The sequence below is a fragment of the Balaenoptera musculus genome, chromosome 1 (assembly GCF_009873245.2).
Source record: "Balaenoptera musculus isolate JJ_BM4_2016_0621 chromosome 1, mBalMus1.pri.v3, whole genome shotgun sequence".
Taxonomy (NCBI): domain Eukaryota; kingdom Metazoa; phylum Chordata; class Mammalia; order Artiodactyla; family Balaenopteridae; genus Balaenoptera; species Balaenoptera musculus.
Window position 1 is genome coordinate 32,689,128 of NC_045785.1, and position 16,574 is coordinate 32,705,701.

At 58.4% G+C, this 16,574-nt stretch overlaps 1 protein-coding gene across 1 annotated transcript; it reads right to left on the minus strand.

Moving 5' to 3' along the window:
- Positions 1–274: 274 nt before the first annotated feature.
- On the minus strand, positions 275–15,353 carry COL9A2 (collagen type IX alpha 2 chain). Its single transcript, XM_036862633.1, has 32 exons — positions 15,229–15,353; positions 13,869–13,943; positions 12,613–12,648; positions 12,466–12,528; positions 11,383–11,436; positions 11,224–11,259; positions 11,108–11,131; positions 10,746–10,799; positions 10,340–10,393; positions 10,172–10,219; positions 9,864–9,920; positions 9,735–9,788; positions 9,344–9,397; positions 8,889–8,942; positions 8,738–8,791; positions 8,563–8,616; positions 7,366–7,419; positions 6,939–6,992; positions 6,675–6,728; positions 5,683–5,727; positions 5,253–5,306; positions 4,586–4,639; positions 4,247–4,300; positions 4,090–4,161; positions 3,781–3,816; positions 3,589–3,633; positions 3,469–3,501; positions 3,133–3,279; positions 2,797–2,851; positions 2,271–2,459; positions 1,430–1,507; positions 275–1,027 (listed from the first exon to the last, which is right to left on the minus strand). The coding sequence occupies exons 1-32, from the start codon at positions 15,298–15,300 to the stop codon at positions 828–830; spliced, it is 2,067 nt and encodes a 688-aa protein (XP_036718528.1). The 5' UTR covers positions 15,301–15,353; the 3' UTR covers positions 275–827.
- Between the last annotated feature and the right edge of the window lie 1,221 nt (positions 15,354–16,574).

Genomic DNA, 16,574 nt, shown 5'->3' on the forward strand with positions numbered 1-16,574 from the left:
CTTGCCCAGCTGTACAAAGGCTGGGAAGGATCTGCCCAAAGTTAGACAGAGGGTCACCATCCTAACTCTACCTGCAGGTTCATCCCACAGGTGTTCCTCAAATATGCTGTGCCATCCTCATAATTCAGGATGTACCCAGAGGAAGGTACCCCGCCCTCCACCCTCCCCTTCTGGAGCCCTTGACCATCCTGCTCAGGTCGTGGAGGCCCACCCCTAATCCACAAGAAATTAAGCCCAACACTCACATCCTGGTTTGTACCCAAGTCAGGGGCTTTTATTTACAGAAAGGCCTGGGTGGATCTAGCGGTTTGGTGGGAGAGGGTGATGCCAGAAAGGGAAGGGAGATGGGTGTTTAAATACTCAGATGGGAGGAAGGCAGGGAGGAAGTAGTGGACTGGCTTAGGGACGGCCACCTCCAGGCAGTCAGCCAGTAAGCCCAGGGGGTGAAAATGGAATCAGGAACCAGCAAAGGCATCAGTCCACTTGCCCCAAGGACAAGATGGCCAGTGGAGGATGGTGCAAATTAAGGAGACATTTGTTTTGGTGACATTTGAGCGGTGCTCCGGGAAGGAAAGCCACCCCATCCTCTGGACCTTGCACTCTCCGGTGCCACTTGCCCTGTCTGTTAGCCTCACCTTTTCACTCCGATGTCCTCCCTTCCCTTCCCCCATGTTATAGAATTTCCTTTTCCTCAGGACTCCTGGGTCCCAGACAAAGGTCCTGGGAAAGCTAGTTTCCTGGGCAGAGGAATGGGATGCATGTCCACCCAGAGGGCACCTAGTCCTTTCCCCCTAGGATGCCCACTGGGCTCCGTCTTGGCCTGATGCTCATGGCCCCTTGATGGATCCAGGCTCTGTGAGGCGTGCAGACGTGTAGGCTGAGGCTCCAAGGCAGGCCGCAGGCTCACAGAAGCCTGGCAGCCCCATGGGGCCTGGCAGGCCAGGTCGGCCTGCCTCTCCTGGGGCCCCTGGGACCCCTCGATCTCCATCTTTGCCGTTGATTGCCTGGCCAGCCCGGCCAGGCAGTCCTATGAGAGGGAGAAGGTCAAGACATCAAGGTGGGGAAAATGAAGCCAAGGACACACAGAAAGGAGGGACTCTGCCCCAGACACACAGGTTCTGAGAGAGTCGTGTCTGATTGTCCTTTCCTCCCAACTCCCAATCAGTGACTCTGGGGAGCACATGCCCCGTCCTTTCCCTCCATGAAGCAGATTTTTGTGCAACCCAGGAAGTCCTCAGAATCCCAGCTGTCCAGTTCTCAGCCAGACCGCACCCAGAGGCTCCTGGGTGCTCCAAAAGTATCAAAAATCGGATGTGTGGGACTGAGTTGGCTGAACATGAGGCCTCCATGGAGGAGACCCAGTTGTCTTTGGGTCATTAATCCCAGAGCTGAGGGACACAACTGCCACTGGGCAGCGCCAAGATCTTACCTGGGATCCCTGGGGGCCCAGGCATCCCGGGATGCCCTCGTCCAACTTCTCCCCTATCACCCTTCTCTCCACATTTTCCTGCAGAGAAAGAATCAAGCCTTAGTTTTTCAGAATAGGAAAATGCTTTTTTTCTACTCAGCTTGCTACTTAATTTCTATTTCACACACAATTATTTGTTTTGTGCTAGTTTATAATAGGGGAAAGTTGGAAATGACTGCAGAACTGATTAAATAAAGGCAAGTCCAAAGGATGGAAGACTATACAGCTGATAAAGTTCTTTACAGGAAAGTGTCTAATAATAACAATAGTTGGCATTTGCTATGTGCCAACTCTATGTAAGTTACCTATAAATGTAATCTTCATGACAACTATGAGGTTGTTGCTATTAATATCCCCATTTTACAGATGATAAATCTAAGGACCAGGAAGATAAACAGGTAACTTGTTCAGGAGCCACAATGAGAAAGTGGCAGAGTCTGGACTCACACCTGTCTTGTGACTCGAGCTTGCCTTCGTTAGTATTTTCTTAATCTGCCTCCCCACTTTTAGAGACATGGAAGGAAGTTTATGGAGTACCACTAAGTAAATTTAAAACAAACAAAACCCCCCAAAAAGCCCAATCTGTAAAACAGTACATTCATTTCTATCAATTAGCTACTGAAAAAGCAAGCCCAGGAGTCACATGTGGGAGAAATGGGTGAAAGTGTCTATACCTCATCCTGGGAAGGAGAATGATGAAAGATAAAACAGGAGGCGGAGCAATCAACTCAGTAACTGAGACCCCCCAGGGGCTGGTCTTGGCCAAATCCCCATCCCCTGGCCACCACAGAATAGCACTCACCCTTGGGCCCAGTGTTGCCAATCTGACCCACGGCTCCCACGATGCCAGGAATGCCCCGAGGGCCAGGGTGCCCAATGGGTCCCTGTTTGCCTGGGTACCCAGGAGGCCCAGGGGGTCCTGGGAGACCCATCATCCCGGTCGCACCCAGAGCCTCCCGCTTGGCACTCACAGCCATCTCTGCCAGTTGCTCTGGAGGGAGGGAGGGAGACAGAGAAGTCTGTAAGATGGGTGTCAGCTCAGTAAAACTGGGGAAGGCAGAGCATCCCGGCCCCTGGCCCCTGGCCCCTGGCCCCTACGTGTGCACACAGAACAGCCTGGGGGTTAACCTCTACCTTCCTCAGGCTGTTTTATGGATGTCAAAGGTCCTGAGAGGGCAGGGATGTAGGTAAGGTCCCCAGACCCTTGGAGGCAGAGCTGGAAGGGCCACCCCTGACTGCAGACTCTCCAGCAAGGCCACTTGAAGAGGCTCCTGAAGGATGGCGATGCCTTGACTGTGAGGAGGAGTTGTTGCCCCCCCGCCCCTCACCTTGCAGCATCTTCAGCACCACATCCTCGATGTGCTGGTCACTAGCATCTCGGCCCTGAAAGCAGAGGAGGTCTTTCAGGAAGAAGCCCCTGGCTGCCAGGGCTGACCGCTCCAGCGCTATGACCCCCTCCTGTTCCCATTTTCTCACCAGAAGTATTTTCAGCATCTGACTGAAATCCCTCCTGCACCCACACCCATCCTCTCTGACCCTGAGGTTTGGAATCAGCCTCAGGGAAGCCAGCTTCCTCTGGGAATTCCCAGCCTTTGGGGCGATAAGCAGCAACCCAAAGAGATGTCCTCCCAAAGAGACTCCTCCACCCCTGGAGGCCAACTTACCGCCACGCCCTGCCTCCCGGGCTGTCCGGGCAAGCCTCGGTTTCCAGCCAGTCCTCGAGGGCCCGGGGGCCCGGGGTAGCCCTGCACCCCCGGGGCGCCTGCATCTCCGCTGGGGCCCGGATAGCCGGTTTCTCCGCGGACTCCTTGCTGCCGAGCGGGGTGGGTTCAGAGCCGGGGTCAGAGGACGCACGCGCTGGGGTCAGCGGGGGGCGGGGTCGGGGAAGGATGGGATGGGGGGAGGGAAGCCTGGGGAGCCGCGGTCCTGGTCCCCAGCGGCGCCGAGGGAAGGGGGATGGCGGGAGAGGGGGAAGGTGGTGTCATGGCTGCAGGACTCACCTGTCCCTTGGGCCCCGGCTCGCCGGACTCGCCCTGCAGGCACAAGGAAGCACGGTCACGAGGGGTCCCAGGGCCCGCCCGCCGCTCCCCCCACCCCGCCGCCCCTCACAGCCGGCTCACCTTCTCGCCTTTCTCTCCTGGGAGGCCAGCCACCCCCGGGTCGCCCTGCAGATTGAAACCGAGTCAGACCGCTGTGGCCCCGCGTGGCGTGGGAGCAGGGGTGGGGCGGCTGTGCTGGCCTGTGACACCCGCGTCCCCCGCCCCGACGCGGGATGCCCAGACGGCGGGGGTAGGGGACATGCTGGCACTCACCACTCCGCCGCGGGGCCCGGTCTTCCCTGGGGAGCCCTGGAGAAAGCGGGGCGGGGGGGGGGTGTTCCGGGGCTTGGTGAGCTCGGGTCCAGGGGAGGCTAGGTCCACAGGGTCCCCCCAACCCCGGCTCCTGGCCACACGCCCCTCTGCAGCTCCGCCGCGCCCCCGCCCCCGGGGTCCCTAGGGACCCGCAGGGAGTACTTTTTCCACGAAGATTTGCGGTGCTCAAGGATCTCACTGCCCTCCACCGACTCCTCCCCCAGAGTCTTAAGGCTTCTTTCCCTGGTATTTTCCAGCCCCATTTGGTACCTTGTCTCCCTTGATTCCTGGCAAGCCTTGGGGCCCTGGAATTCCGGGGGGACCCTGTTCCCCCTTGGGGCCCTGAGGAGAAAAGAAACCAGAGGAGTAAGTCAGATGAGGTGCCCAGACATGCTCCCCATGCCCATCTCAGCCGCCCTGCACTTACCTGTAGGCCTTGAGGGCCTGGCTGCCCCACTGGCCCCCTCTCACCGTGGTCACCCTGAAATGGAAAGTGAAGGTCACATCCGGCTATCAGCGGGGGCAGCCTCTCCCTGCCAGATCCCAGACCCTGCGTGGTCAGGGTGCCCTCCATTCCTGCTGTCACCACCGTGGAGGTCCTTGGCTCCACTTCAGACCAGCAAACTGAGGCCCTGACTGAGAGGCCTCATGCAGGCTGGGCAGGACTGGGCAGGTACTGGAGCCTTGAGAGGACCCAGATCCTGGGTCCAGCAGTGCCAGCTGCTGCAGAGGCCCCCAGGGAGGGGCCACTGTGCCAGGCACTTACCTTCTGCCCCATGATGCCCTGGGGACCGATTTCTCCTCGAGGCCCTGGCTCTCCCTGGGGGACAGAGAAATCAGAGGTGAGCAATAGCCTGGAGGATCCCTCCCTTCCACACCTGGCCAGCCCCTACCCACCCTTGGGGCTCAGCTAATTTGCTTCATCAGGAAGACTTCCTTCACCTCCTCTTCTTCCGGTCCCTGTACTTTTCCTTCATAGGACCCAATACAGTTGTAGTCATCATGCGATCATTTATTTAATTTAATGTCTGTCTCTCCCACGAAACTGTAAGCTCCATGTGAGTAGGAGACTGTCTATCTCAGCGTCTAGCGGGTTGCAGATATTTGGTGAATGTTTATGGAATGAATGAATCAATGACTTCCTGCTGGATTCTCAGCCCCAGTCAGTTGGGCCACCTGGAGAGGTCCTACCCCAGGACAGAAGCAGCTCCCAACCTCTGCATTGTACACAGGGAAACCGGGGCCCAGAGAGAGAAGAGAGCTTCCCTGGGTCAGTGGCAGAGCCTTGACTGGCACCGAGGGCACCCCTAGGCTAGGGGTCCACCTCATAGTCTCACTCAGGCCCCATACAATGAGTGCAGGGTCCTCAGGCCTGGGGGAGCGGGGGAAGGGAGCAAAGCAAGAGCCCTTGTGTCAGAAGAGGGGACACTCACCTCCTTCCCGGGGGAACCAGAGACTCCTGGGAAGCCTTGCCGGCCTGGCTCACCCTGCAGGAAAACAGAGTTCTGAGGTCAGTCTGTGTAGCCCAGTCAGGCCCTTGGCCTTGGAGAAGCCCAGGGAACCTTAAAAAGACTCTGGAACCAAATGAGTTGGGGAGAGGAGAGGGTTATTGGTGAGGTCCTCTGGACTCCATTGATTTTCCTGTTTCTCATCTAGGTATGCAGCCACGCCATCCTGTCTCCTTTAGCCAGGATGAGGGTGGGAGGGAGGTGACAGGAGGGAGGTGGTTAGGCCCAAGGGACTTGTGTCCAGGCCAAGTCTCTGAGCTTGGGCTGAGGACTGGGCCTTACAGTCTTTAAGCCGTGTCCCTGGTCCCTGCCCCCAGGCTCCCTTGCTCAGATGAAGCCAACTCTGCCCTCTCACCTTGTCTCCAGGGCCTCCTTTCGTCCCAGGCTGGCCGGGCACACCCTGTAGAAGGAAGCTGATGTCAGTTTCTCCCCTGGCAGGGGGAGCCCTGTGCACCTATTGCTTTACCTCCCGGATTCCTCCCCTGCCTTATGGGAGCTGAACAGCAGAAGGCCCAGCCATGAACTTGACTGTGCCTAGCCGCGAATCCCTGGTGAGAGAGGAGGTGGGTACAGAAGGGCCTGCCTACAAGTGCCTGTGGTCCATGGGAAGAAGAGGACCACATGTGAGTGCACACAGGAACACAGTCTGCACGTGGACATGTTAGCGGGCCTCGGCCTCAGTACCCCTGGCAGGGAGGGACGGGGGTTCCCAGAAGGTGTGGGATGGAGGTGGGCCTGACGGTGAGAAGGCACAGAGAGATGGGAAGGGCATTCCAAGCAGAGGGACCCGTAAAGGCTTGAATGTGTGGAGGCAGAAAAGCCAAGGCCATGTTGAGAAGGGAGAGGATGAAGAGAGGCAGTGGCTGATGAGGCGGAGGGATAGGCTGGGGTCAGATTATGGTGGTCCTTAGATGCTAAGGTGAGCTGCGAGGACGAGGGGTGTAGCTGTCCTGTTCATAACTTTCCCTGCCACTTACTGGACCTCAGTAACTCTACTGAATGACTGGACAGAACGACTTTTTCCTGGAGGCAGCAGGGGAGGGGGAGCACGGAAGGTGTTTAGCAGGGAAATGGTCAGATTCCACTTAGCCAACATGGATGGTTGGAATGGTCAAAGAGAAGGCCGGAGCAACTGTCCAAATGACGAAGCCCAAGCCAGGCCAGACTTGGTGAGGAGGCCTGAGCTGGGTGGGGACAGGGACTAGAGCATGAGCCCTGGGTGTGTGACTTCCATCTCATCAGCCACTCACGCCACCGTGGGGAGGTGGGCCACAGGGTGCCTGGCCTCCTGGAGGAGGATAAGCAACTTGCTGTGTGGCAGCCCCCACGGCTCCGCCCCATACTCACCACTAGGCCCTGGTGGCCCGGGTTTCCTGGCCGCCCCACCTGTCCTGCACTGCCCTGCGAGAGACAGAGCCAGAGACACACATGAGTCTCCCACCCGAGTGGAGGCAGGGAAACTGAGGCCCCGAGGCAACCAGGAATGTGTCCGTGACACGTGTGAGGATCCCAGGCTCCTGGGCCTCCAGGCTCAGTGTGATGGGACTCAGAGCCTCAGCTGGAAAGGGCCCTGACCCTTGCCCCAATCCCACCAGCCGTCCCCACTCCTACCTTCATGCCAGGTATGCCTGGGGTCCCGTCCTTGCCATCAATGCCTGGTGGGCCCTGCTCAGGAGGAAAGTCGAAGGGACACTCACAATGGGGAGATGCCTAGGGTCAGGCCACCCACCCATGTCCCTGTGTGTAGGAAGTGGGTCAGGTCATCTTGGGAAGCCCCACCAGCCAATTGGGGGTGGGAGAGTGGAAGTGGGAAGGGATTTCGTGGGATGGACCACAGTCCTTCCCTTGTGTGGGTGATGAGTGTCCCAGGACCTCTCCTACATCACCACCCTATTTACAGGTGAAAAAACTAAGGCGCAGAAAGAGGGTATTTCCCGAGGTGACAGCCCACTGGCAACAGAGTTCAGTCTAGAATCCCAGGCTCCTCCTCCTCTGGGGGCTTGGACAGCTGCCTGGACCTCGCCCTCTGTCCACTTACAGTTGCTCCCTTCGGGCCTGTTATTCCCTGGGGTCCTCGGATACCTTGGCTGCCCTGCAAAGTAGACAGAGATCCGATCACCTTCAGGAGGCTGAACTCCTGTCTGGCTGTTCAGAGAAGGGAACAGCTGAGAACAGTGACCTCCGGGTCCCAGGGTCCCTGTGGCACAGGCCATGCTGTGCAGGGGCTGGAGGAGAGGGGCCTAGTTGTGTGAGTTTGCCCTGGACCTAGCGGGAGGGAGCAGAGGTCAGCACCAAGCAGGCTGGGCTGGAGCAGGGCAGGGGAGGAGCCAGCGCTCCTGAGACCCACCAAGGCCCCGAGTGACACTGATGTGAAGAAACACAACCACTAAAGACAATGTGTGCACTTGGTTTGGGTCTTGATTTGAACAAGAACCCTGAAAAGACATTTTTGAGATCACTGGGAAAAACTGACTACAAGCTGATGATTGGATGATGTTCAGGAATAATTGATAATTTTGTTGGTGTGATAATGATATCGTGGTTATGCGAGGAAAGAGCCTTATTTGTAAGAGATACGTTCAAAAGTGGGTAACATGACGTAATGTTAAGAATTTGCTTGAAAATATCAGAGCAAAGCAATGAAGTGAAGGAAAGAAAGGGAGAAGAGGATGGATGAAGTGAGAGCGGTAAAAGGTTAATTTGGGGAGGTAGGTACATAAGAGATCACTATATTATTCGCCCTACTTTTGCGTTTGTCAAAAAACTTGCACAATAAAAAAACTAACAAAAAGAAAAACAACCCTAACTTTACTTTCTGCTCAATTTTTCTGTAAACTCAGAACTGCTCAAAAGAGATAGTCTTTTACTTTAAAAAAAAAAGAGAGAGTTAAGAGAACTGGGGTCTGGACCAAATCCCATTAGCCCCATGACTGATTCCCTGGAATTTCATTGTCTGGCCCCAGTGACCGTGGGACTGCATTACACGGTTCTCCCAAAGTCTGAATTTGATCAGCAACAGGCTGGGCTTGGAGGAGGGGGCTGCTGGGGCTGGCTGGGCTCTGGGCACAGACGTTCCTCCCTCACATCAGTCAGTCACCCACACGCACAGACACGCAGAATAACGTATGCACACACACACACACACGTTTGTGCACGCACGTGAGCCTTGGATGGAGCTGAGTTCACCCAGTTCTCCCCAGGGGCCGTGACTGGACAGGGGTGCCTGAGGACTCACCACGTCACCCTTCTCCCCAGCTCGGCCTGGTGGCCCCGGAGGACCTTCCTCACCCTGGCAAGAAGGACAAACAGAAATGCAAGTTATGTGGGCTCAGGCGGAGCCGCACCCCTCTGCAGCCCTAGGAGCTGTGTCTGGAGGAGGTGAGTGTGGGTGGAAGCAGGAGTGGACTCACTGGTGACCCGGCGGCGCCGATGGAGCCCACCATGCCTTTGTACCCGTGAGGACCCTGGGGAGAGGAGAGGTCGCGGGTCAGTCCTGGCTGGACCCCAGAGACCAGAGGGCTGGTTCCAGCAGCTCTTGCAGGACACCCCAGACCCACTCACCGTCTCTCCTTTGGGTCCCGCCATGCCCGGGTAGCCCCTGACGCCCTGGGGACCCTGTCAAGACAGAAGAATGACAGCGATGGCAACTAGAAGGCCCACTTCGTGACACCTTCCCTGACCCCCACCCAATTTTCTCAGTGCCTCTCTGAGGCAGGCACGGAGTCCCTATCACAGATGGTCACTGATGCTCGGAGATGGGAGAGACTCGCCAGGGTCACTCAGAAGGGACAGTGGCAGAACCTGGGCCTCAGGTGAGTCTTCTGGCTGACAGCCTTGGTTCCTGTCCCGCAGTCTCTCACAGTCAGCCTCAGCCTCCCTCCCCCCCCCGCCACCACCCAGAGACACACCAGCTGGACACAGGTGTCTCTTTCACAAGTTAGAGCCCAGAGCAGGAGAATGACTCCACTAAGATCTCCCAGGAGAGGTGAGGAGGGCCCTTGGAAAGTGTTCCTTACCGGCGGTCCAGGGATTCCTTGCTCTCCAGAGGCACCCACATCTCCCTTGGGACCCTAAGGGCCAGGAAAGAGCAGTCAGATAGGCAGGCAGATCGAGAGACAAACATACAGACAACCAAAGATACCATCCTCTTCCCAGCAAAAGCAGACAGGAAGGCCTCCTAGAAACCGTATGGTCCCATGTGATGGACGGATGGGGAAATGGAAGCACAGCAAGGAGAACGGACTTGCCCAGGGACACATTGACCTAGAATCTAGGCCTCTTGCCTCCCAGCTCAAGGCTTTATCCCCAGAGCCCACAGGGGAAGGGGAAGGGAGAAGGATGGGGGGGAGGCTCCTGTAGGGCCCTCTCCACACACACCCTCCCAGGGCCCTCAGCCCTCACACTCACCGGCTTCCCCTGGCGGCCGGAATCTCCCAGAAGCCCGCGCTTGCCAGGATGCCCCTGCAGGGAAGGAGAGAGCTCAGAGTAGGTCCCCTCCCCACCCCCCATCCCCCAAGACTTGGGCCAGGAGCTCACCTTCACTCCCTGCAGCCCCGGGGGCCCTTTCACGCCCGCTGGACAGTTGGTTGGACACTGGAAAGGAAATCCCGCAGGGCTCTGAGGTCACTGGCCTGCCCCAGGCCAACTGGGCAGTGCTTCCCCATCTTGCCAGCTCCGAGCCCTCCTCCCACCGCACCTGGCTGCACCTCTCAGCTGCAGCCCCTCCCCTCTCCCTCTGACCCTACCTCCTGAAGGAACCTATCTCCTTGCCCGCCCCTCTCAACATGACCCGCCCCTTCCCCCGGATTAGCCCCGCCCACCCCCACCCCCGCACCGCCTCTCACCAGGAAGTCCGCGCTGCCTTCCAGACCCTGAATGGTTCCTGGGCGGCCCTGAGAAAAGATGTATGGAGACGGAGCCTGAAGCAAACTGTCCCCACCCCGGGCTTGCGCCAAGGACTCTTGTCCTTCCCCAGCCACACACTGCCGTGTGGGAGGTCTGAGGACACTTACCGGTTTCCCAGGGGGCCCCGGGGGCCCTGCTGGTCCCTCTGGTCCAGGATCCCCCTGGAAGCAAGAAGGGCCCAAATCATACCCTTGTCCAGTGCTGCCTAGGTCACCCCTGCCCCCTCCTCCAGTTCCTGCTACTGCCCTGTCCACCCTGCCCTCCAGGTCACCTCCTGAGATCTGGGCTCTTGGGGAGATCAAGGCCTGATCTTCGGGGGGATGGCCCCAGCCCTTGGCCTCCCTGGAAGACCTACCACAGGGTGGGCTCAGCAGGAGGGGTTTCTGCCCCAGACCTGCAGGAGCTCCCTGGTGGCCAGAGGCAGACTCAGGAAATCCTGGAGAGATACTCAGCTTGCCAGCTTGAAGGCAGAGGGCAGGAGGCAGAGTGAGCAGAGGGGTAGCTGGGGCTCACCTTGGGGCCCGTGATTCCCATCTCACCAGGGAGGCCAACAGGTCCAGGTGGTCCCTAGGGACAGAGACATCAGTGGCTGGGATGCCTCAGAGGGTCAGCCCAGCCCTGGCACAGAGGGACCCAGAGCCCTCTTCCCCACTTTCACTTTGCAACCAACACCAGAGAAGCTGACAGATTAGGGCTTTAAGGGCCAGAGAATCTCAGAGCCAGTGGATACGCCCAGAGTTCTCTGACAAGTCTGCCCACTTCCAACACCATCACAGCATGCTGGCCCCTCCCCATGCTGGTCAGTCCCCTGGAAGCCCTCTGTACCCTCCTTCCCGGAGAGTCCCAGGGACTCTGCCCCATCCCTGAAGACTTACAGGAGGTCCGGCGAAGCCAGGGCCCTGGAACAGAAGAAAAGATTAAGTTCATGGCTCCTTTTACAAGTCCCCCTACCCACAAAGGGTCCTTTAAAGCCCTTGCCAGTTATACTCACCGGCAGGCCGGGGGGACCTGGGAGCCCAGGCTGGCCCTGCAAGAGCAATGGAGAGGCTCAGAGGCTGGGGTCTCCTGGGTCCCTGATCCTGTCTGCAGAAGCCCCTCCCAAACTCTGGCGCTAGATTGCCCGTGCTGAGGCCCCCAACAGGCTACTTACCTTGACTCCAGGGATCCCCATAGAACCAGGCTCCCCCTTGGCTCCAGTTAGACCCTGGCGAAGAAAGAGAAGGTATATCCGTGAGAGACGAACCTGCTCCCTGACCCACGGGGCAGGGCGGGTCCAGAGGTCTCTCCTGGGTGGGCCCAGGCTGCCTTTCACCACACTCCATGAAGGCCTAAGGGCGTCAACACCTCACTTTCCCTTCCGTCGGTTCCCACCATAGCCCTTGACAATTATTGTCTTTTGAAAGATGAGAAACCAAGGCCCAAAGATTTGTCAGCCCAAACCTCATGCCTCAAGTCTAGGAGTCTAGAAAACCTAGATAGACATAGGTCTGGATTAGCCATTTTCTTGATGTCTGCCCTTGGCAACTTTTTCTGAGCCTTAGTTTTCTCATCTGCAAAATGGATTAATAATCATGCTTGCTTCTCTGGGTGGCTATGAAAACTGATGTGGAAGGCAATATGCTTTGTAATCTTTGCAGGGTGTGGACGAGTTGGAACGGCCCTGGTGGCTGGTCACAGCCCTAATGGGCACCTCTTGCACCAGCAGGGCAAAGGCAACTCATGGGGTCCTCTTCTTCCTCCCATCTTTCAGTGACTGACTCAAATGTATGCCCCAAGAAGAAGACTTCCCAATGCCCCTGGCTGTGTCCAGGAGCCTGTGACCTTGGGGTCCCCGGGAACTCTGTGGTATCAGCCAAATAATGTTCCTCTCCTGAGTGGTGCCTGGGGCTGTGATGGGTGGAGTGGGGAAGGAAAAAGGAGAGGAAGGGAGAGGGAGCATAAGGGCAGCTCTGCCCGGAGTATTCAGTTTGATACTTGGGGGCCAGAAATGTGAGACTAAATTCTGGCTGCTGCTGATGAGCAGAACCCGTCTCTGGACCCCCATTTGCTTGTGATTCAATGCTCCTGGGGTGGGTGTGAGGTCACAATCTCATATGAAGGTGAGCGGGGCTCACAGCTGTAGAGTCTCCATCCTGCTCTGAATAGCAGATCAGGGAAGATGCCAGAATTGGGTTCTGGAAGTCAGTGGGTGGAGCCCTAACCTGCTCTACCTGACGCTCAGGTAGGTACTCACGTCAATCCCGGGCTTGCCGTCTGGCCCATCTGGCCCCGCTTTGCCAGGCTCTCCCTTAGGTCCCTTGAAAACAGAGGTGGAGCAAACATTAGACACAGGAGGGCAAGACCTGGAAGGGTCAGAGGTCAAGGAGGAAAAAGCACTCACCGGAGGGCCAGCTTTCCCAGGGGGCCCCTTGTCACCCTGCAAGATACAAGTTGTTGAGACAGCACACTATGGCTCGTGCTCCCCCAGATGGGCACACACAAGCCCTGGCTGGCCCTGCCCACACGCTCCTCTCCTCACTCTCCTCTCTTCTGTCCTGGGCCCTCTCAAGCCTTGTGCTTTTTAGGAAAATAGCTCCCTTTCCCGCAAGAAAACCATAGGTGGATTGAGACCAATCCCAGGCAGGCTGCAGAGGGTGATAACAGCATGCGAGTGGGTTCTCGTCATGCCAGTGTTGGTAAGGGGCCAGTTAGGAGACCTGCGAACAGGGTTGTTGGCTCCAAGTTACCTCGGAGAGCAGGTGCCTCTTGGATTTGAGCAAGTGTGGGGAGAAACATGGGGTTTTTAGGAAAACATGAAGGGGAGGTAAGCGAAGGGGGCAGTGACGGCCTTCTGGGTTGGGGTCAGGAAAACGAGATGGGGCAGGGGCAAGGACCAAGGGGACAGATTCAATCTGTCACCAAGGCAAGAAGGACCTCCTTCCCCTGTGACAAAGGACCCTTGATGGAGGACAGACATGGGCTGTGGAATCACATTCAGCCCCAGAGAGACTTCCAGGCATTTCAGAGCCTGTGGCGGCCAGAGAGCCTGGCAGGGACCCTGTGCCCTGTGTTTGGAGGGTGGGGCACCAGGTTGAATAGAAGGCTGTCGAGATAAGTAAACATGGGGTTGACCTCCTGGGGGAGCATCCAGAATGAGGTATTTAACCCTCACTGTGGTAGGGAGAGCAGGGAACGAGACCAGCTGGTTCTAAATCGGGGAGAAAAATGCAAAGGGAAGAGACGGGAGTCTGGCCCTAGCTGGTCAGCGGTCTGGCCAAGGCTCCCAAGCTACCCTGAAGAAGCATCCAGACGTGCCAGGGGGCAGGGCGAGGAGGCAGGGCGCCTCCCACCCCAAAAAGAAGGGAGGAGGGGGCGAGGGATAAGGAATCGCTGTGAGCTGTGGCGGGCAGACCGAACAGCAGCTCCTTGTCCGCCGGCGGCTATAACGGGCTCTGCATCTCGGGGCTGGTTTGAGGTTTTTGTAGAACAAACGGTCTCCTTGTGGTGCAGGCCGGCGCCGCCTACTGGCAACAGGGGGCACTGCATCTCCAGGCGTCAACCTCACCGCCCCGCCCCCCGCCCCCTACTCCCAGGGCTCACAAAGTTCCCCTTTGTCCGCCGCCTCTCTCCCCCTCCCGTCCCAGGTTAGAGACTCACGTCGATTCCGTCGGATCCAGGCACTCCCGGTGGCCCTGGGGGGCCCGGGGGGCCCCGCTCTCCTGGTGGACCTCTCTGAAAACACATACAGGGGTGCAGCCCTCAGATAGTGCAGGGAACTGGGTATCCAGGAGTGCTCCTCTCCCTGAGGAAATGGAGCTCCTCAGGGAGCAGCGAACTCCCCGTTTATTGAGAACCCACTGTGTACCAGATATTGTGTACCATTACATATACTATCTTCTTGAATGCTTAGAACTGTGAGGCCGAAACTAAAAAGCCCCAGTTTGCAGTTGAGGAAACAGGCTCTGAAAGATGAAGGGGTCCGTGATCACCGGAAGTAAGCGGTGGAGCCAGAATTCCGTCCTAGGTCTGCCCAACTCCTTCCACTGTACCATGTTGCCCTTGCGCTATCGTGGGTGGGAACAGATGGAGATGCTAATGGTTCAAATAAATAACCGATGGTAAGGAAGATGGTGCCTAGAGACGCTTGGTCCTCAATGGACGGTTGCTCGGATTATTTTTAGGTGAACAACAGATACTGAAGGTGAGTAGGTACCCCTTCCTCTCCCCCCGGTGCGGATAAAGTCCGACGGGACAGCTGGGGAGGCGCAGAGAGACGGGGCGTGGGGGGACCCAGGGAAGGGAAGCCTGTTCTCTCCTCCTGTTCAGAGCACCCCTCTCGCAGCACCGCTCCTCCGTCTTCCCTTAGGTGGCTCTCTTACGGGGCCACCCCCGCCTCGGGTGGGGGTCCCCCGCCAGCCAGGTGCCCGCGCCCTCCCCAGGCCGAGAAGTGCCAGGCTGGCGCCCGGCAGGCGAGCTGCGAACCGCACCAGGCCCCAGATGGCGCCCGGGCCCTGCCCCTCCGCGCCCGCGTCCCGTTAGGCCCCCTCCCCCCAGCCGGCCCTCGAAAGTGAGACGCGAGCGCGCGAGCCCGGCAGAGAGTCAGCAGGCAGCGAGAGCGGCGTCTGGCTGGAGCCGGCGCCCCTGGGAGGCGGCGGGGGCGGAGAATCCGGAGCCCCGTGAATGGGCACCATTGTGTCCCCCGCCACCTGGGCTCTCCGGGCTGCCAGGACCCGGCGCCAGCTCTCGCCGCACGCTGCCCGTCCCAGGCAGGGCCGAGCATCTCGGGACAGGGTCCCTCTGGCTCCCCGGCTCATCCACCCCCTTTCACTGTGCCAAGACGCCCCCCGTTTGTGCCCCTCCTAAGGGGACGTGCGCCGCGGGACTGTCCGAAGCTGCCCCTCGCGCTAGGGAGTGTCAACAGAGGGTGGGGGTCAGGCAGAGAGAGCCCTTGACTAGACCGCGGGATGCTGAACCCCGGACCGAGACCCCGCACTCCGGACCCCGGCGCGGGACTTACGATCTGCGCCAGGGCGAGCCCGAGCACCTGCAGGAGAACCAGGAGGCTGCGGCGGGCGGCCGCAGGGGCCATGGCGGGCGGCGGACTCGAGGAGGATGGGTGCCGGCTCCGCGCACGCACCGACCGCTGAGGCTCCCGGCGCGGCCGCGCTAGCTGCTCTCGGACGGGGCGGGTCCGGCCTCCTGAATATGCGGCGGGGCGGGGCGGGGGGCCCGCGGGGGTCTGTCACCTGAGAGGACCCGGGGAGGGAGGCCGGCGCCCTCGGCCCAGCTCCGCCCCGCTCCGTCCAGCCGCCAGCGCCCACCCTCCATCCTCGCCTCGGGCTTCCCCGAGGCATCGGCCGGGTAATCCGAAGAGCCGCCAGGGTGCGGGACGGGGACCACGCCTCCGTTTCTCTCTGAGGAGGCAGAGGGCCTTCCCAGGTCCCTGTCCAGCCTGATCTCCAGGACCCAGCCCCTTCCCCCGACCCACAGTCCGCGTCCCATCCCCTGAGCCACGTCTTCGGCCACTTCTGCCTGCGAGCCCCGGCCTGGGTGCTCTACGCCAGGGCCCAGGCCCAGGGCGCCTCAGGTTCTGCAGACCTTGGAGCAGGCTCTGCCCCTCCCCACCCACCTCGTTCCTCTCCACATACAGTCAATCAGGCCTCTTCCATATTAAAACGTACCAAGACCCTTCCTGCATCAGCCATCCTGTGAATACCCACTCCGCCTCTTCCCTCTGGCTTCACTGCTAACACTAGCACTTCTAAACTTCCTCATCTTCCTCTCATCTCCCTGCTTCTGCCCCTGCTGGAGGTCACCACTGAGGCTTAACCCCTCTTCAGTCCTCCAGTCGTGAAGCTGTTGGCACCTGGGTCTGCCTTGGCCATTCCATCCTTGAAGTCTTCCCTGTCCAGGTGTCCACCATCCAGCCCTTCTTCTATTGCTTTTTCTTCTCTGCAGCTCCCTTAAGCACCAGAGTCTGTGGGATTGGCCAGCTCTCTCCCTCCAGGTGATCTCCTCCATGATCATGGAAACAACCATCACCTTATTTACCGGTTTCCAAAATAACCTCTCTCCAGAGTTTCTTACCTTCCCTTTCATTCACTTAAGCAATGTTGGTAGAGTGCTTTGGAATCTGACTCTGTCACTGAGTATGACCACAGGACCTAAAACCATATGAAGTCTCAGTTTGCTCATCTGTAAAAAGGAATAATAGTCCCTATCTTACAGGGTTTTTGTGAAGACTGAACGGGATGATGCATATGATGTCCTTAATCTAGCAAGCAGCACATAGTAGGTGCTTGATACATTTCTGCTTTCATTATGATTTATTGAGGACTTTCTGTGTACCAGTCCTGCACCCAA